Raw genomic sequence first — 18,390 nt, forward strand, 5'->3', positions numbered from 1 at the left:
TCTGTTCCCACCCCCACAACCTCCTATCCCCACTCACATAACATCCTCCCAGAAATGCGGTGGGGATAGTGCAGGTGCTTAGGGCACCACAAATAGCATGGAGGGGCCTGCCATTTGGATAAAGATTTGAAGTTCACATTGCATAGCGGGAGGACAAGACCCACAGGCTGTGTGGCTTCTTTCCTTTGCATGTCATACTGGTATTAACCACAATCACCACTACTTGGGCTAGGTGGCAAAACCTCTTCCGTTCATAGGAAGAGGCCAAAATCTTTTTCATGGGTTTAACACTGATCCCTTCAATGTGACCCTAAGAACAGACCCATACTTCTTGCAGCCCTATAGTGTGAGTTAGCTGGTCTCCCATCCAAACATCAATGTTTGGCTCAATTATTTTTAATAAATAGTTGAGCTAGTTGGATCAAAACTCCCCATGAACTAAGCCGTATGCCCACATTCTTCTAGTTTGCTATTACCTCAAATTCAAACTTAGAGCTGCCAAAATTAGTCCTCTGTTTCTGCCAGAAGTTGTCTGGCTTGATTATCAGTGCAACGTGAATACAACAGGGAAAGGATTCTTGTAAAATCTTCAGCAAAGGCTTAATAGAGTCCCATTTAGATCCACGCATGTCTACAATCACTGTGAATCCTCGTTTACACACTTCTTCACTGGGGGGAGAAAGAAGAAAAAGTTAATATGCTCTATTACAAGTTAATGGCCAAATCAGGCTTCTCGTCTTCCACCACATCCCTGGGTAATTTAGTGTTTTACTTGTGCAACAGCAGCAGGTTTGGACTAAATACTTACTGTCAGACATAGTAAGCAGATCTGGAACTACACCCGGTAAAGGAAGCATAAAACTTGTTCTCAGTCAAGATCAGCATTTTATTTCAAGGGTTTCTACATTGTTCTGTCTTCTTGTCAATTAGCTAAGCAGCAATCATATTCACAAGCTGTTTTGCAATGTTGTACTAATACCACGCATTTTGTACACCTATATTTTATTCTCCTGATCTGTACCCCATGGAAAGAAACAGTCCATTATAGCAGCAACATGCATTAATACAACCCAGGTTTTTGATCCCCTTGGCACTTCAATGACATATATCTTCATATGTGGAGAGTGGGGGTACTCTAATACATAACTGTATTATGCACATTAACTGAACAAGTCTCAAATAAATATGCATGAAGACTGTTAAATAGGTATCTGTGATAGATGTGTCCAATGTTAAACCTTAGCAGTGATATGGAACCAAAGTAAAAATTACACAGATTGACCATCCTAAGAGTTAAGTATAATCTAGAAACAGCTGATGAAAAAAGTTTTGCAGCCTGCTGAGGAAAAAGTGAAGTCAACCCATTTGTAAAGCGTGAGCTCAGCTTTATTGGATAAGCAGAGAGAGGCCCTACATTTAACTCTATGGCACTGCAAAGTCCTGATTTCTACTACAATCCATGTGTTGTCATTAATAACACAGGGTGAGATAATGACTGTGGGGTAAAGGTTAGGGGACTACAGAGTTTCTTCTGCCTGCAGCGCCAAACCGTCACATTATGAGACCGTTTTAGTGAAAATCGGGCTACTCAAATCCCTTGCCCCAAACCTCCTACAACCCGCCTGCACCATCCCACTCAGGCCAGGCACCTCATCAACCCCCGGCATGCACACACACCATATTCTGCATGACTTACTGACTTACTTAGACTTAGGTCCGCCTGTGCATCTGGGCACATTGGGCAACAAGTGCTCGCCAGCGATTTCGGTCGGCTGCAAATAATTCCGCCTCCTCCCATGATATACCAATGTTTAATAAGTCTTCCTTAAATGTGGTGCACCAGGTCTTGAGTGGCCTGCCTCTCTTCCTTCTTCCCTCTGCCAGTATCCATCTCATTGCAGTCTTTGGGATCAGCTGATCTGGCAGATGCAGAATGTGTCCAGCAAACCGCACTCTGCGCTCTGTCACGATATCCTGCAGTGCCCATGACCCGCATCTTTGTAGTATCTCCTCATTGGTAATGCGATCGCGGTAGGCGACATCCAGGATCCTTCATAAGCAACGCTGGTGGAATAGATTGAGCTTGCATGCTACACTTGACGTTATTTTCCACATTTCGCTAGCGTAAATGGCGACTGGCATGACGATGCTGTTATACAGTTGACCTTTGTTGCAGTGTCGATTGTTGGTGCAGACCAAATTGGGCACAGTCTTTGGAACACTGCTGACGCCTTACCGATTCTGCAGTTAACATCTGCCTTGACACCTCCGTTGTTAGACAGAGTGCTGCCAAGATAGGTCAACCACTGTACTTCTTCTATGGGTTGGCGTCCGACCACTAGTGGTGTGTTTGTCTAAGTGTTCCCAACCCGCATCAACTTTGTTTTATCACTATTTATCCTCAGCCCAATTTTGCTGGCTTCTGCTTCCAAATTTGTCATCATGCCTTGCAAGCATTCACTTGTTTCTGCTAGCAGTGCAATATCATCTGCAAAGTCCAGATCCGTGAGTCAACGTGATCTTTCCATGAGATACCTAGATGTGCGACGCTCATTGCCTTTCTCATGAGGAAGTCCACCGCCAGAAGGAACAAGAATGGAGACAGGACGCACCGTTGACGCACTCCATAGTCGACGTTGAAGAAATCTGTCATCCCATTATCAGTCCTCACGCAGCAACTAGAGTTTAGATAAAGATTTCGGAAGATGTTGATGTAGTGTTGTGGGATGCCATATGTTCGCACTATGTTCCATAATGATTCTCTATGAACACTGTCAAATGCCTTTTTAAAGTCGATACAGTTAATTAACAGAGGCCATTGGAACTCGATACTCTGTTCGATGATGTTGCGCAACGTGAAGATCTGTTCACTACACGATCGTCCGCAGCGAAATCCAGCTTGCTCTTCATGCAGTGTTTTATCCACCATGCTCTGCAACCTCCTGAGCAGGAAGATGCATAAGACCGGGACCGAAAGGAGCGTGATACCTCTCCAACTGCTACAATCAGTGACATTCCCCTTCTTTGGTAACTTGACAATCATTTCCTTCCTCCACTCACCTGGGACGCACTCTGTTCTCCAACATTCATTCAACAGCCCTGTCAGTTCCTGAACCACAGAGTTTCCACCATACTTCAATAGTTCAGCTGCAATTTGGTGTAGGTCAGCAGCCTTGTTGCTCTTTAGCGCCTTTATTGCTCTGTGTGTTTCCTCAATTGTGATCACGTCTAGGTCTACTTCCAGCTCGTCAGGGAGATTGAAGTTACTGAAGTTGTAGGTTGCGGTTGGGTTCGGTTGATTCAGTGTTTCTTTGAAGTGTTCTACCCAGCACGCATCTTGCTCTTCTTTCCTGAGTGAGATCTTCCCATTCTTGTCTTTGATGGGAGCGTTGCTATTGCTTCTTGCTCCTGTTAACTCCCGGACAATACAATATAGTGTCTTGGTGTCGCATTTCTTCGCTGCCTCTTGTGCTTCAGCACCTTTACGTTCTAACCATTCTTTCTTGTCAGCGCGACAGCTCTTCTTAACTCTACGATCCAGCAACTGGTACTTTGCCATACCTTCCGCTTTCTCACCTGGCGACTTTGCCTGATATCTTTGCCTCTTCACAACCTTACGTTCATCAATCAACTGCCAGGTCCTGTCCTGTATCCAGCGTTCTTTTTGTGTACCTCTCCTTCGACCAATCATCTCTTCTGCGATCTCAGTCACTGCTCTTTTGAACTGCATCCACTGGTCTTCGAGTGAAGTTTCACGTTGCATTTCTTGAAATCGGTTTCTAAGTTTAAGTTTGTACTGTTCAGCTATGGCTTGGTCTCTTAACTTTTCAACTGCGTAGGGCCGAGCTGTTTGCCATTCTTGTTTTCTTTTAAGGCGAAGACAGAGCGATGCCACCAAAAGATGGTGGTCTGACCCAACATCAGCTCCACAGTATACTCTCACATCTAGTAGAGCTGGTCGCCATCGTTTGCTGATGCAGAAATAGTCTATTTCACTGTTAGTGATACCATCAGGCAACCGCCGTGTTTTCTTGTGGATATTCTTGTGTGCGAAATAGGTGTTTCCAATGCACAAGTTGTTCATGCTACAGAATAGTAGTAAGCGCTCTCCGTTGTCTCTCGTTTGTGTTGACGATCCGTATGGGCCAATCACACGTTCCCATCCCTGTCTTCTGTCATCTATTCGTGCATTCATATCACCTACGAGTAACTTGATGTCATGATTGGGAATGTCACTGATGGTGTCTTGTAACAGATTGTAAAACGTGTCTTTTTCAGCTTCGTCAGCGTCCTTGGTTGGTGCACACACTTGGATGACTGTAGCTTTCGCATGCCTTGACTTGAATCTCGCTGCGATAATACATTCGTTCACTGGCTTCCATCCAACCAATGACCGTGATGCTTCCTTACGTAATATCAGGCCTACGCCGTGTATATGCTGACTATCGTTCCCCGAATAAAGAATGGTTTACCCATCACTAACTAGCCTATTACTTCCTGTCCATCTCATTTCACTATTGCCTAAAATGTCCATTCGATAACTGTCAAATTCACGGAGTAATTGTGCAAGCTTTCCACATTGGTATAAGGTCCTTACATTTCATGTTCCAATTTTTGTTGTGGTTTTGGCACTTAAAATCGAATTCTGCATCAGGTACTGAACTTCCTTTCGGCTTTCATCCAGCACCGTCATAAAAAAAAAGTTGATGCCTTCGCTCACTATCTAATAAATAATAAAATTGATCTTTAAGGTGCTGCAAGACTGTTTACTTTTTGGAGGGGTCTGTTTTCAGCTTGTGTGTAAGACAGCCCTTATATGTAAGGCACAGTTCCTTCATACTACTTGGCAGTTTAATGGTGCGGTACAGACTGACACTTCAGCCATTGGGGGTAATACTAGTTTAATGAGACTTCCATGGATGTAGAAACTGTTTCTCAGATCTGTCTTGGAACACCTGCCCATACAAGGCCTAGCCAGACAGACAGGGTTGGGGCTTTCCAGCCATTCTCAGTTACTAAAGCCACTCCTTCAGGTCAGGTTGCTACGGTGATTAAAGCAGCTTAGGGCTCATTTAAGACACATCAAGGTTGGCAGGCCCACAGCCGGATGCAGAACAAGGGGCATGCAGCCGTCTTTGTCCCCACTCTGTCCTGTACTAAGCATAGCTCAGCTGAAGCAAGGGTTAGGACAAATACTCTTCTTTAATATCAGTTCCACCTTGTGTACTTTGGAAGTGTTTTTCATATCATGTCACGCTTATCGTGGTGTACTACATTATTCAAAGTCTTTAGAGTTTTATATATTGCTTTTTTCTCAAGTCTTCCATCAACAAGCTTAGCTAGTCCACAAACTGTAATGGTGTTTTTGCAATATCCATTAGCAAGAGTTGCCAAGTTCCTAATCATACAAAACCAAATATCCCTGCCCCTTTTCTGAGGCCACTATCCCATTCTCTGCATCCCCCTTCCCTCCATCGCTTACTCTTGCTCAAACTCACTCACTTTCATGAGGCTGGGGGCAAGGCTGAGGAATATGGCTGGGTTGCAGGCTCTGGGATGGGATGGTAGATGTGTGCTTTGGGGTACAGGAGCAGAGTACAGGCTGGGGCAAGAAGATGAGATGCAGGAGGGGTTGATGGCTCCAGCAGAAGGTGAAGACTCTGTAGTAGAGCCACGGATGAAGAGTTTGAGATGTAGGAGGGGGCTCAGGACTGGGGGGTTGGAATGCCAGGTTCCAGCAGGGGCTCCCAAGAAGTGGCCGGCAGGGCCCAGCAGCCCCTAGGTAAATGGGCAGCTAGGGAGGCTCCGCATACCACCCCCACGGCTCCCAATGGTTGTGGATGCCAGTAGATGCAGTGTGCAAAGTCTCCCAGTCTCTGGCCACCCACGTGCCCAGGGCCTGGCTGCTTCCGGAAGCCACATGGAGCCAAAGGAGGTAGGGAGACTGTCTTCGTGCCCATGCCCCTCTCCCCCACCCCCACCCCCAACCACACTGTACCACTAACCAGACATTAAATGGCCCAATCAGCAGTGCTGACTGGAGCAGACAGGGTCCCCTTTCAACTATGAATTCCAGCTGAGACACACACACCTGGCAATCCTTCTTTGCAGTTAGGTAAGATTCCAACACCAGTAAAAACGTTCAATACTATCAACACTAGGTACTAGGATGGTTTTAAAGCCAACTTTTTTCCTCTACTTTTGATGAATCCTTTGGAATGCTTAGAGTGACTGGTTATGATTTCCAAGTGCACTAAGAGCGGCATGGAAAACACCCTGGTACGACCACCAGACCACTACCTACTTCCAGCTGACATGCAGCAGCCAGTTTGCCAGCAAGTCCTTTTGTAGCAGGACCAATTTGCTGCTAAGACAGTAAGGGGCATGAACTTGGTATGAACTTGCATGACTCCGTAACCCATTTCATTTCACAGCCATGCAACATGTTGCAGCGCTAATCAAAGTTTCAGTATAAAGTCTGAAAACTTAACAAGTGATCAAGTCTTACCTAGGGATACAAGCTAGATATGAGATCAGTCTCCTAAGGTCCTCTTGTCGTATTCTATCATGATTGCTGCGAGCCGGAAACGTTAGAATGGGGCCTCCACGTTTATCTCTGCCACCTGAAAAGAAAGATTTACATTAAGTGCCAAAAGTGTGCTATGCAAGACAAATAGACCAACAAGAGTCCCCTGCTGCCATGGAAAGTTTACAATAAGATCACACTTAGATAAAAGCCAAGGCTAGCAGGTGTACATGCCCACTTCCAAATTTTACTGAAACAGAACTATTGAAGCCTGTGGGTCAAAAGCCCATTATAACTAAACAACAAATTGCTGGGGTCAGGAACGCCAAGGCTGTGCAGCTCTATTTTCATCACTGCAAGCCTCAAGCAGCTGCCTGATCTCCTGGCAGCTCAGGGAATGTAAATGACAATGGTCATCCACACAACCTTACTTACTGCTCACAGTTTGGTTTTATTTACTAATGGTGGGGAAACCTGTCGGCATTTAATGTGTGATTTTTGGAGAAATTAAGAGAGAAGGCTTTATGCACACTCGGGTCATGTGTACACTGTGTATCTTACGGCAGCACAGTTGTGTCACTGTAGCCACATTGTTTTACGTTGTGGTGTGTGGCTGCTCTTTATGCCCAGGAGAGTGCTTTCCCAGGAACGAAATAATACCACCTACTATGGGGATGGTAACTTTGCCACTGACAGCATGCCTCCCACCAACAAAGTGCTGCGCGCACCGGTGCTTTTCACTGCTAGAACTTGTGTTGTTCAGGGTGGGAGGGTGTTTTCACAACCCTGAGCAACAAAAGTGCCGCCATAAGCAAAGTGTAAAAGAGATCAAGATGTAACTCCTAGGCGTGGCTGCCATTACGCTAATGAGGTGCTGCATATTCATGGCAATGCCTCATTAACATTTTCCCAACTCACTTGTTACCATGCCCCTTCCACAAGGAAGGGGCTAGTGTAGACGTAGCCCTACTGTTTTCTTAACAGATCTGACATTAAAAAAAAAAAGCTACCCCAAGCATGTTTTAAGGTTATTTACAACTCCATGACTGACAGCAAGTTATACAATCATTTGTTCTGTGAAACTCGCTTGTTTTACTGTGCAACCACAAAGATTAACATGATGTGGTGGGGCACTGTCTTAAACAAACACTATACTACAGATCTCAGCGTACTATCACCATCTGAACACCTAGACAATACCAATATAAACAACTAAAGTAGTTAGATTATATCAGCATGTTCATGGATGTGACATAATTTTGTGCTGAGAGCTTCATTCTCACATATCTGTTCACTAAATATGAACTCAACTTTGGTCAATATAATTCTGTAAAACAAGAATAGCACCACATGCTGTCAGCTCTGTTGAATTACTCAAGTTTTACTGGGAGATGTTCAGGTGTTGCTAACGATATTTAAAAGCAAGTGCATGTGATAGCAGCATCAAGTCACACTTTTTGCAGGGAAGATGCATCCTCATGCTAATGAAAATACAAATTCAAGGCCCAGGAAAAAAATAAGATTGTGCTTTAAATAGCCCTTTGACTTCTACACTTCAGAACAACCTGCCTGAAATAGCATATGACAATGGCTAAAAAAAGCACCAAATAATAAAAGAACTGGGACTGTAGGAATGACTTTTATTGTAGATTTTTGTCACCATCTTCAAGTGCTTTTAGAAAGAGACTCCTAGTCTTGAGTTTATAATCTCAATACTCATGGTGACATCTGAGACGTACGCAGAATATATTTCATTTTATAAGGGAATGACTCTAAAACAATGGTTTTAGTACCTATTTCAGTAAAAGATATTTATATCACTGTGTTGACCTGCAGCTGCTGAAGCCATAAATTCAATAGGAATTTATCCTCATTTCACTCTGGAAAAAGTGAAATGCTTGTATCACAGTGTAAGAGACTGAACCAATAAAATATGCAGGTAAGTGAGTAGCAGCTCTGCCTCTGACCCTCCCCTATTTTTAAGCCCGAGCGATTTTCTTGTGTAATTTTGTGAACAAAGTAAACAAATTCTGCTTGAAGAATTGTTTGCAATGGTACCTCCAATCACCTACTAGTGACAATGAAATTTAATTATGGGGTACTGCTTAATTTACTAAAACTAACTGTAACACACAGCCCCCACCCTCCCACCCTTGGTCCCTGGGTTACTCAAGAGTAAGTAACACTCACTTGTATGCCTGGTGTTCTCCATATGAAGGAGATCCTGAGTATCTCAGTAGTGATGTTGAATAGGCGAGAATCCTCTATCCAGCCCTCTGCTACTGTCCCTAACTTCTTCAGGAAATCAAAATTGACAGCGTCTCCACCTGGCTGGCCCCTATATACACTCAACAGTGTGCCTTGGAAACCCATTTTAATAATAATCCATGGCATGACTCCAAAATAACCACCATAAATAATATACATCTAACGTTACATTAGAATCAACACACTTTTTCTTAACAACTTAAAGATACAGGGTTTAACAGAATAAGATTCAAAACCACTCCTAAATCAAATCTGCAGTGGGCAGTTAAATGAAATTGACACACAAAGCATACACCAATAAATGAAACTTTATCTGATTGGCTTTTCCACTGCTACCATTTACCCCACCCCTGAGCGTACGTGCCTCTGGATTTTGGAGTCCTGGGCACGCACTTGCATGGGTGCACTTGACGATCTGCAGTTGGTGTTGAGACAGCACCTGTGCAGATTCCTTCAATAAATACAGCCAAGGTCACGACCTGCCCAACCCCTCTGAAAATGGAGCTGGTCCCACCAAACTCCAGAGCTTGGGGTCCTGGTTCACTGAACAGATCACAGTCTCTCGAGGCTCAGTCTCTCTACTGTGCCCATTCTTTGCAAGCACTTTCCCAATCAAGAGTCAGTTACTCACAGCTCCTTCCCTGAATGACCCTCTCAGTCAGCTCCAGGCACAACAAAAGTCTCTCTCCTTCAAGGAAAACCATCAACTGTCGCTGAAGCTCCCACCTGAATCAAAGCCCCAGATGGCTCTCAGCAGCAGCCTCTAGCTTCCAAAAGCTGGTCCTGATCTACACAGAACTAACTCTACACCAGCTGTGTGGCTCCTCTCTCCGAAATGGAGCCCTCCACTTGGTCTGCTCTGCACCCAGAGCTCCTGGATGAGAACAGAAGTCCCCCTTGATTCCACAGCATCCTGGGAGGTGTAATCTCTGGGGGCTAAACTGCAACACATAGGATCTTCCCAGTAAAGTTTAGAGGCTCCTATAGTACAGTGGGCCTACATACCAGCATGCCTTCATTTCTATCATTTCTTCAAGAAACAAACTAGAAACACATATAGACATAGAAACAATTCTTTCAATTTTAAAAATGTGACGTTCTGTGGCACTTCGTAGACGAAAAGATTTATTGGAGCATAAGCTTTTGTGGGCAAAGACCCACTTCATCAGTTGCATCTGACGACATGGGTCTTTGCCCACGAAAGCTTATGCTCCAATAAATCTGTTCGTCTATAAGGTGCCACAGGACTTCTCATCATTTTTGCAGGTACAGACTAACATGGCTACCCCTCTGATACTTTTCATTTAAACTCTGCAAACAGTGAGCGACTTGTGTGGTAAATTTAAACTCTAGCCTGCAGTCAGTATAGAATTGCTTTTGAGACACCATCAGATTCCTTTGCCTGGAGTTCCAGTAATACCATTTTTATGGTATTAAAACAGCATAAGAAACACAACAATAGCTGTATTTCCCAGAAGAAGGTAACATAAAAAATATAACCAAGTCTCTTCCCTCCTGGACCAAATACAGGTATCCCTGAACTATCAGGGGAAAACAATTATACAGTACTCAAATTAAATCTACTACTTCACTAAATCAAAGCTGCCAACAGTTAGAAGAAAAGCTCCTTGGAAAAGAAGCCCCAACTCCTGGTTATGGTTTTCCAATAGCCAGGATGGATTTGTGGCAGCTCGATACTGCTGGAGGTTAGAACAGCCTCAAGGTTACTCTGAACTCCACCATCCCATACCAATTTCACAGCCTGTTCAAACCATACCCTCAGGCTCCCCTTCACCAGGTGCTCCAGAAGGAAACTCAGGATTGAGCTCTTCTGGCTCAATGCCCTTTGGGAAGTTTCCCATGAAGTACAGATCAAGGTTCCCTCTAAGCTCCACAGCTGTGCAGCTACCTAGTAAGCGCCTTGCAGGGGCTCAGAGCTGCCATATATGAAGCTGCTGTAGTCAGGGGAGAGGCCTGTCCCCCAGCTGCAGTAGCTCCCTGCTGGGTCCGTGGGAGAGGCACACTCCTCCAGCCCCAGCACCAGGTCTGGATAAAGAATAGGGCTTTAGGGGCTGTAGCCCAGGGCCCCTTCTCTTGGCCCAAGGAACTGAGCTGCAATCCATCAACCCCTGTGCTCTGGGCCACCCCCCTACTGGAAAGGCTGAGGGGAGAGGAGCTCTACGTGCTCCCGTTTCTTCACCTGCTTCCCACCCACCCCAGCTGGAGCCATGTCACTGCAAGCACCAGAAAGCTCTGACCCTGCAGCTCCCATTGGTGTGGAAGCAGCCCATGGGAGCAGTGGGGACAGTGCCTGCAGGTGAACAGGGGCAGTACGGAACCACCTGTTCCCCCAGCAACCAAATAAGAGCTGCCCCAGGTAAGTGTCTTGCATCCCAGTCTCCTGTCCCAGGCCTGAGCCCCCTCCACTACCCAAGCTCCCTCTAAGAGACCATACCCCAAATCTAAACCTTGCCTGTACCTGAACTCATGCACAGACCCTACGCTCCCACCCCAACCTCCTGCATTCCAATCCCACTGGCCCCAGCCTGGAAACCCCTCCTGCGCCCCGAACACCTTGCCCCCGCCCCACCCCAGGACCAACATCTCAGCCAGAGCTCTCATCCTGCACAAATCTCAGACCCCTTCTCACATCCCAACCCCTCAGCACTATGCTCACCACAGATCATCCACGTGCAGAATGTTTTTCAGCACTCACTCTTGTTTTGTCCATGTGATCATGACGACCCAAAGAGCACCTTTCTACAGTAAAGGATCACATGCACCCACATGCCAAGATACAGGCAGAGCAGACAGCACCAGCTAGTATTGAAGCTCACCTGATATTTCTGTTGTAAGACCCTATTTTCCGTTGCTTATAACCTGGCTGAACTTTGTCCATTTAGACTGAAGTGTTCTTGACTGTGTACCTGCAGGTGGTTTTGTTTTAAGTTTTCAGACAAAAGTATTCAGCTGTTTGTGAGAACAGTTAGAAGGGGTGGGGGAACCCCATGGATTTCTCCCTTGATAAAATGCACTCCCATCTTGAGTAGCTCTGGCATTCCTGTATTTCTGAACAGGGACTTGACCAGAGATGGGCAATAATTTTTGATGAGGAGCCGCTCCAAGATTTTAGTAAGTGGTCAGATGCTGCACTTTTCAATGGAGGGGGTGCAGAGTCTGGGACAGAGATTGGATGCAAGGGAGCTCAAGGCAGGGGTCTGAGGTGCAGGAGAGCATGTGGGGTCTCAGACAGAACTTGGGTGAAGGAGGGGGTTGTGACCCGGAGCAGGGTATTGGAGTGCAGGGTCTGGGAGAGGGTAGGGGTGCAGGAGAGGATTCTAGTTGGTGGGGGGGAAGATTATGCAGGAGGAAGTGCAGCGTCTGAGAGAGAGCTGTGACCTGGGGCAGGAGAAGGATGCAGAGGGTTTGGGTGGTGACCTATTGCAGGACATTGGGATGCAGAATCCAGGAAGGGGTAGAGGTGCAGGGTAGGATTTTGGCCTGGGGGAGGGGTGCAGTAAGAGGTGCAGGGTCTGAGAAGGAGCTGTGACCTGGGGAACAAGGGAGGAGGAGGTGCAGAGGATCTATTTAGTGATGTCAGGCAGCAGACTGGCTACAGGGTCTGGGAGGCAGCATGCAGGTGTAAGGGATGGCAACAGACAGTCCTCCTCCCACACCCCCAGGTGCTTCCAGGCTGAACTGCACAACTGCTCTGACTGAGGATGGCCTGCAGGCCAGAAATTTCAGACCCCTGCTCCAGAGTTTGCTTAAGCTTGACAAAAATGCCAGGCTCCAGGTACGACTTTGAGTTAAAACAGACAAAGTGGAGAAGGCTTCAGAGCTATGCTTCACTTACAGGCTAGAATGAAGTTCAGAGATAGACTGAATTCCCAAGCTGAAATATACTCCACTTTGGAGCAAACTTCTAACTAAACTAGCTCCTAAACGCTGGAGCAGGCTGTATAGCAGTGGGTCTCAACACACGCCCCAGTTGTCACACAGCTGTGGCCAATGTGGCAATGGTTGCAGGGCCACACAAGTACTCTGTGTGTGTGTGTGTGTGCACACGCGCACGCACGCACACGCACGTGCATGTTCATGATTGTCTGGATGCAGCCCCCATGATACAGAGAGTTGTACATGCAGCCCACAATGGTAAATAAGTTGAGAAATGCCTCTCTACCCTCCTCACTAGGATCTGGACCATCAGTGCTTTATTTTTTCACAGCCAGAATCAACTCACATGCATCGCTTCATGCAATGAATGTATGCAGCCTTGCCAACATCCTCAAGATGGCTAGCTTAAGTTTTTCAGGAAATGCCAAGTGGCATAAAATCTTACCAATACAACACATTGACACAAAACAGTGATCTTCAGGGATGCCCTGGAAGAACACTAAGGTTAAAATTCCACTCCAGATGGCTAAATACAGTGTCTTGCATAGTGACAACTATCAGAGGGGTAGTTGTGTTAGGCTGTATCAGCAAAAACCATGAGAAATCCCATGGCACCTTATAGATTAACAGATTTTTTGAGGGGCCTAAGCATCTGATGAAATGGGTCTTTGTCCATGAAAGCTTATGCTCCAGAAAAAATCTGTTAGTCTATAATGCGCCATGGGACTTCTTATTGTTTTTGTGGACACAGACTACACGGCTATCCCTCAGATACTAAGATAAACGGCTTCTTTATGGATGTGAAACTAAGTTATCTTTGAGGAAGACTGTCTAGTATTTAGGGTTCCAGCCAAGGTCTCAGGGGAACAAGGAACCACTTCCAGCTTTGCTACAGACTTCCTGTGTGTCCGTCACTTAATCTCAGTGCCTCAGCTCTTCTCTGTAAAACTAAGGTAATAGTCTTTCCTCACCACCTCAGAGAGGATAAACACATTCCAGATCATGAGGTTCTATCATGTTAACATGAGTGGAAAGTACATTCCCAAATTAGAGAAGACTGGTTGAGACCAACAAGAGCACAGTCATAATTAATATTTAAGTCATCTGATAAAAAGTTGGAGTCTAAACTATGCTGCTAGACTATGTATAATAGGATAGTAGACTAATGTTAGGAGGAGGGGATTTGAGGTCTGGACGTATTTTAATCCTAACTGCACAAGTGTACTGACTCATTGGAAAACCTCTAATGAGTCATTTCATTGTGGGCCTCAGTTTGAGACATCTGCAGTACGTTAACATTTTTATCTGCAGTACTGAGCAGAGCTGGTTTGCGGGAACTCGAGTCAGAGCCTTTGTGTTCTGTGTCTGGTTTATGCCATTAACTTTGTGGACAGTCACTCCCATCTGTAAAAAGGTTATCATGAGGGACCCAATTATTTTATTATTTCTTGGTATCGGCAGATGCTTAAAAATGAAGTTACATTTTTAATCAGCTCCCAAATGCCGATTTCTAGATATGACAGAAGGCTTTGTTGTGTATGTACTATTGTTATTGTGAATAAATAATAAACAGTGAAAATTTATTCATTCTTCATTTTTTTTAATGTGTTTACATTTTTGGGCTGCAAAAAATGGTACTGGGGGGAAAAAAACGGGTCCCAACTATATAAAGTTTGGGAAACTATGACTTAGAGGAACCCCTTCACATTTACACCAGCATAAAAACGTGAGGTGGGCCCATGTGACACCATGCAAACTCCTCCAGAACCATTGCATTTTCTCAGATTTTGGAAGAGCCACATTAACGCTACTCCTCTACGGAAAGCAGCAATGTACCATTCGCAAACTCTTTCAAACTGCAGGGGGGCAAACTTTATTTCTCCCCCCACCTCCCTTAGGAACATGACTGAAAAATGTTTTGCAGCCATGTCATTCCCACTAACTGCCTTGTTAACACACTATAGTGACATATTGCTCTTCTATTTCACTATGCCATAAAAGCTTATGACACAGCTGAAACCGCTCACTGCTCCCAAGCATTTATACAGGTTGAACCCTTCTAATCCAGCACTCTCTCATCCAGCAAATATCTGGAATCCAGCATGATTTTAGTTAGCAGGATGACCACTTTTCATGAGTGCGCCCAAGTTTCCCATGGTCTCAAAGTTTCTTTATAGCCACCAGTCTTGGTTCTCAGTGTTCAGTGCAGTTATGTAGCTGTAATTTACCCCTAAAAATCCAATAAGCAGTGGAAGTGTTTGTAATGCTTCTAAACAATATTGACCCAGGGGCCATGGTCTGGTAAATTTTCTCATTTGGCACTCGTGAGGTCCACAAGGGTGCTGCACTAGAAATGTTAAACCCATAATTTTTTTGTTAAACATTGAGGGGAGGAAGTATGTGGATAAATAAGGAAGGGCGACAAAGATCACTAAGCAGTATTCAGAAATTAATGCATACACGACAGATGTACAGTGTTTTAATGTAAGAAAAACCTCATCATATAAAGGGGAAGACTCCAGTTACTCGGCCTTCATTTTGAGACAATACACAAAACAGGGGAGAGGGAGAATAACAATTTGCCAAATCAGGTTCTATACATTTATTATATCCTCCCTGCTCGCCTATTCCTTGTTCCTCTAAAGCAGAAGCCTTCAATCTGTTGGGGGGGGCACTGAGTAACAATCAGGGGGAGACTCCGTAAGAGGCAGGAAGAGAGCACCACCCAGCTCAGCTTGGCTCCAGCCCCAGATGCTGGCCCATGTTCAGGGTACTGGCCACCAGCCCTGTCTGTTGGGCATCTGCACCTGGTGCCCAGACTCCACGCCTGTCTGCAGGCCTTGGCCTCTGGCCGACCATATGCTCTCCATTCTCCCCCAGCCTCCCAACTCCAGCCATGGCCTCAGCCTCCTCACTTCTGCCTGCAACCCCAAAGTCCTGGAATCACCAGCCCATTCCCAGCTCCATGGGAGTGCAGACAGGGGCAAAGAGGGTGGATGGCAGATGAGGTAAAAAGTTTGGGAACTACTGCTCTGAAGAGCTACAAGCTGGGGACTGAGAAGAAAGGCAGGCACATGGGAAAAAAAAGCCTTGGCTGCAATGAACTCCAAGTAAAGCAAAACAAAACTACAAACCAAACAAAAACTGAAGTCCCTAACATTCCTTGAAAGGGTTTTTTGAGTACTAACACGTATGGCAAACGTTAGGGTTCAAAATTAGATGAACCCGTGATTTGATGGGGGAATTCCCATCATTATCTCCTTCCTGTGTGGTAAGAAGTGTTTTGTCTGTGGCTGTCAAATAATTCCATGAAAAATACAATGCATGTTAGTAAGACTTCACCTGAAAGATAGGCAACTTTTTCCTTTAAAACTGGCAATACTTCCATAGCCTTCATTTCGTCATTTTTACGAAAACCTGGAAAACATAAGAAACGAGGCAATAGTCAGTGGCCGATTATGCAATGTAAGCAGGGTTTCAAATCACATATAGCTAAGATACAATGAAACATTCACCTTACTTAAGGCATCTTGAGGCCTACATCTTTAATAGGGTTAAAACAGATAAGATCTCAGTAAGCCAGAAACTTCTGTAAATTCTATCCTATAAAATTTTATTTGAGAAACATGCACACATTTAATATAATAGCAAGATAAGTAGTCAACCCTTAATGAAAGATAAAGTTAAACTTTTTCAAAGTATATACAAAAGGTAGGTCATCATATTTTAGTAGCTCTCCCTTTGACTGGTGCTCTGATATCCTTCTTGCAGCAAACAGAGGTCTTATGTGCAACTAATGGCATGAATTAATGAATATTAGTCACCTATATGCTACTTTACATATCATTTTCAAAATAACTCCATTGGCAAAAATAAAGCTACCTTACATGTCAATTCCTTTCTAGGTTCTGGTTTCTACTAATGAGAACTTAAAACGTACTTTGCAAAACAGGTAAACTTCATTCATCTCTATGTTTACAAGACAGAGTTCACAAAGAGACCTGTGATGATCCAGAGGTCCAGCAATTTCTAATTATATCAAAGAGCTATCAAGTGGCCTTAGCAATGTTTTGCTACTTCCTCCTTGATTCAATGAGGAATTCCCTTCATTACTGCAAAACTTAACAGAATAAAACAATTCAACTAGCATGGCCATAAATCCTGTCAATTTGAAGCTAGTACCATTAACTCTTAGAAGACCACAGAGAAACTTCATAAAGAGATCACTGGGCTGCCAAGAGGTGTGTGTAGTCTCTTGGTCAGAAAGAGCAGGAGGGTGGGGGGCAGAGGGTGGAGAGGCTAAGAAGAATTCTATGCTTGGATGTTACATTTTCCATTTATGGCCACTGAAGTTAAAAGTTGTTTAAGAAATATCTGCAAGTCACCATCAGAAGCCGACTTGTTTAACAGCAGTCACCAAATCAGAAAATGCTTTCCACATCGAAGGAAGTTTATCCAGCTCTCTTTCGTGGGTCTGTTTAACAAGCAAAAAACAAAAGCTGAATGGGTCATTTCAAAACTTAACCCATTTCACATACCCTTTCTGCATGGCAAGTGCAACCAAAGAGCACTTTATGCCTCGTATGTCTACATTGCAGCTGATGTATATAAACATGTGCTAGCTCTGCTTAAACTAGTGCTCTAAATTGCATAAGCTCTATATGGCAGCTCAGGGTAAACAATCCAAGTGTATACCCAGGGGCTACAGATGGGTTTGTACAATGGCAGAAAATCCATGTTACTTGTGCTACCCTGGGCACACTGATGCTTTCAGTGCACTAGCGTGGGCAGAGCTGCTGTGAATCTGTTGGCCTGCGCTGAGAAGCATGCACCAGCTGCAGCACAAACATACTCCGAGTTCCTGAATGCTTACACGGAAAAAAGATAGTCACTTCATGGACACTAAGTGACACCCTAAGACTCTTGAAAGATCCATCCTAAACCTCCTTGTAAAAGTCGAGCATTTAAAGCAATGCCACATCTTGGCCCGCAGACAGAACACTGGTAGCATCCATCCTCTATCCCCCTTTTCATCTTACAGTCTACCTGCATACACAGTGCTTAGAGCAGTGGTGGGCAACCTGCGCCCTGCAGGCCATATGCAGCCCACTAGGGCTCCACCTGTAGCCCACAGATCCCCCGGCTACTCCTTGCCTCCCCCTACCTTTCATGCACTGGGGAAGCAGAACGCACACTTACTATGTCTCCTACTCCCTCCCAGCCTTTTTAGAGCCCACGAATCACCTGATTCACTCACAGTCCCTGCTGTTCCCCTCCCTCCCAGAGAAGGAATGCTGCGAACAGCTGATTCTTTAAGGTGCAACATTAATGCTTCCTTGCAGGCAATCCCTTCGGGAAACACCAGCAAACAAGATAAAATGAGTTTCACATTTGCAAAATCTGTTAAGACAAAGAAACAGATGGTATTTCATGGATGGATCACCATCTCATCTTAATCATAATTAATTTTCGATTGTCTCTTTACAAAAAATTCTTTTCAAAACCAAATTTATCCAGTTTGTAATCATATTCAATATTTTAATGGTAAGATTTCATGCAGATGAAACTTTAACTGCATTTCAAACGGAAACCCCTTGGGCCTTGAATACTGGGAGAACTTCAAGTGGTACAACTTATATTGCCTTGTAAAAGCTCATTCTTGCACCCACACCTCAGTGGTAATGTGCCCCAAGTGAGAG

General features: G+C 44.7%; 1 protein-coding gene across 2 annotated transcripts in view; it reads right to left on the bottom strand.

Annotated features, from left to right (window-relative positions):
- Nucleotides 1-18,390, bottom strand: part of TRIO (trio Rho guanine nucleotide exchange factor) — a 527,884-nt gene that overhangs the window by 353,504 nt on the left and 155,990 nt on the right. For both annotated transcript variants that reach the window (XM_074987837.1, XM_074987838.1), the window contains exons 2-4: nt 16,034-16,108; nt 6,509-6,623; nt 477-669 (exon numbers count right to left, since the gene is read on the bottom strand). In XM_074987837.1, coding sequence (XP_074843938.1) covers nt 477-669; nt 6,509-6,623; nt 16,034-16,108 — 383 coding nt within the window. The remainder of the gene's footprint in view (nt 1-476; nt 670-6,508; nt 6,624-16,033; nt 16,109-18,390) is intronic.

This window comes from Carettochelys insculpta, chromosome 2 (assembly GCF_033958435.1).
Source record: "Carettochelys insculpta isolate YL-2023 chromosome 2, ASM3395843v1, whole genome shotgun sequence".
In the NCBI taxonomy this organism is placed as follows: Eukaryota; Metazoa; Chordata; order Testudines; family Carettochelyidae; genus Carettochelys; species Carettochelys insculpta.